We start from the raw sequence: 1,350 nt of genomic DNA, 5'->3' as shown, positions 1-1,350 counted from the left end.
AGTATCCCAACAGTGAAATTTTCTCTAGTTAGTTATAGGTAAAGAAAATGTTGTATAATTAGTTTTGGCATGTTTTTATTTGAGTTTAATCAAGGTTTTATTTTATTTAAAACACCTTTGGTACCTTGTCTCTTTGAATGTTAGGCTTAGGTCCTCCGTTATAGCGTATGACCACTACTGCTTGAATGAGTCTCTAAACACGGTGACGATGTCATCTGGGAACTGAGAGTGTGTGATTCAAGTATTACATTGTTATAAAGATTCCATTTCTATGGAAATTAAAGATATCCAAGAAAAAGGTAGGAATTGAAATGATGGTATTTTAATTCCCTGAAATCAAACTTACTTAAGAATAGTTTTTCAAACTTTGAACCAAACATAGAAATATCATATTCCCATCTTAAAATTCCTATGAATTATTTATAATTTCTCCAACCACACACACTCTGAGAGTAAAAACCGTAGGTGAGATGATTGTGGCGGTTAGAGTACCAGTTTTTTTCTATAGGCCACGACACACGGTTGGTAGGGGAGAGAGAGAGTAGAAGAGGTTACCGTCCGGGACACCGCAGCGGAACCGCGAAATCAGATCTAGAGTCTCTTGGTTGAGGTTTCCGGTGGTGTCGTGGAGACGGAAGAATTTTTGATATTGTTTGATGGCGGAAACGGTGTTCTGATCCATTTCATCTGTGAAACTACTGCCGTATGAATCTTGTAAGTAACCGTAGTAGTTGAGATACTGTTTTACATAATGGAGGCCTGGGATATTACTCTTCGGCGAAGCACATGGCTGTGTTATATAGCCCCAAATTGTTGTCAAAATGTTGGGTCCAGTATCGCGTGCCACATCTGGAAAAATTTGCTTGAGTTGCTTGACAAATTCCACGACGTCGCCGCCGAACATTTCAGCGCCAGATAGCTGCATTAGTGAAAGAGATGGGTCAAGAAGGAGAAAGAAGAATAACAATGTCAGAAGATGTCTCTTCATATTGACTCTATTTTATATTTTTGTGGTTTGAAACTGAGAATCGAGGAGTTTTGAGCACCTTATATAAAGAGAAAATAAAAAGAGGGACGGTGGAAAGACTGAGGTTGAGATGAGACTGAGAGTGAGAGTGGGGTTAATTTTTTTGTATACTAAAAAAATTTTGGTGTAATATTCAATTATTAGATGAGTCCTGATAGGGAGGTAATAGAATATTTGTACAATGTGTACAATTAGCTTTTTATTTGGCCCAATATAAACTAAGGATCGAACTCTGATACTATGTCATGAAACTACTTATCCCACCCATACTTCCTCTTATTAGATTTTATGGTATTTTTTTAAAAAAATTACTTATCATAAAA

General features: G+C 36.7%; 1 protein-coding gene across 2 annotated transcripts in view; it reads right to left on the bottom strand.

Moving 5' to 3' along the window:
- Window positions 1–1,075, bottom strand: part of LOC107640483 — a 96,341-nt gene extending 95,266 nt beyond the window's left edge. For both annotated transcript variants that reach the window (XR_002362693.1, XM_021123481.1), the window contains exon 1: window positions 556–1,075. Coding sequence is in view for 1 of the 2 variants with exons in the window: in XM_021123481.1 (XP_020979140.1) it covers window positions 556–988 (433 nt within the window). In the remaining variant the exon portion in view is untranslated. The remainder of the gene's footprint in view (window positions 1–555) is intronic.

Source organism: Arachis ipaensis, chromosome B05 (assembly GCF_000816755.2).
Source record: "Arachis ipaensis cultivar K30076 chromosome B05, Araip1.1, whole genome shotgun sequence".
Taxonomy (NCBI): domain Eukaryota; kingdom Viridiplantae; phylum Streptophyta; class Magnoliopsida; order Fabales; family Fabaceae; genus Arachis; species Arachis ipaensis.
Note: the sequence above shows the minus strand (reverse complement) of the source record. Positions and strands in the feature narration are given on the sequence as shown.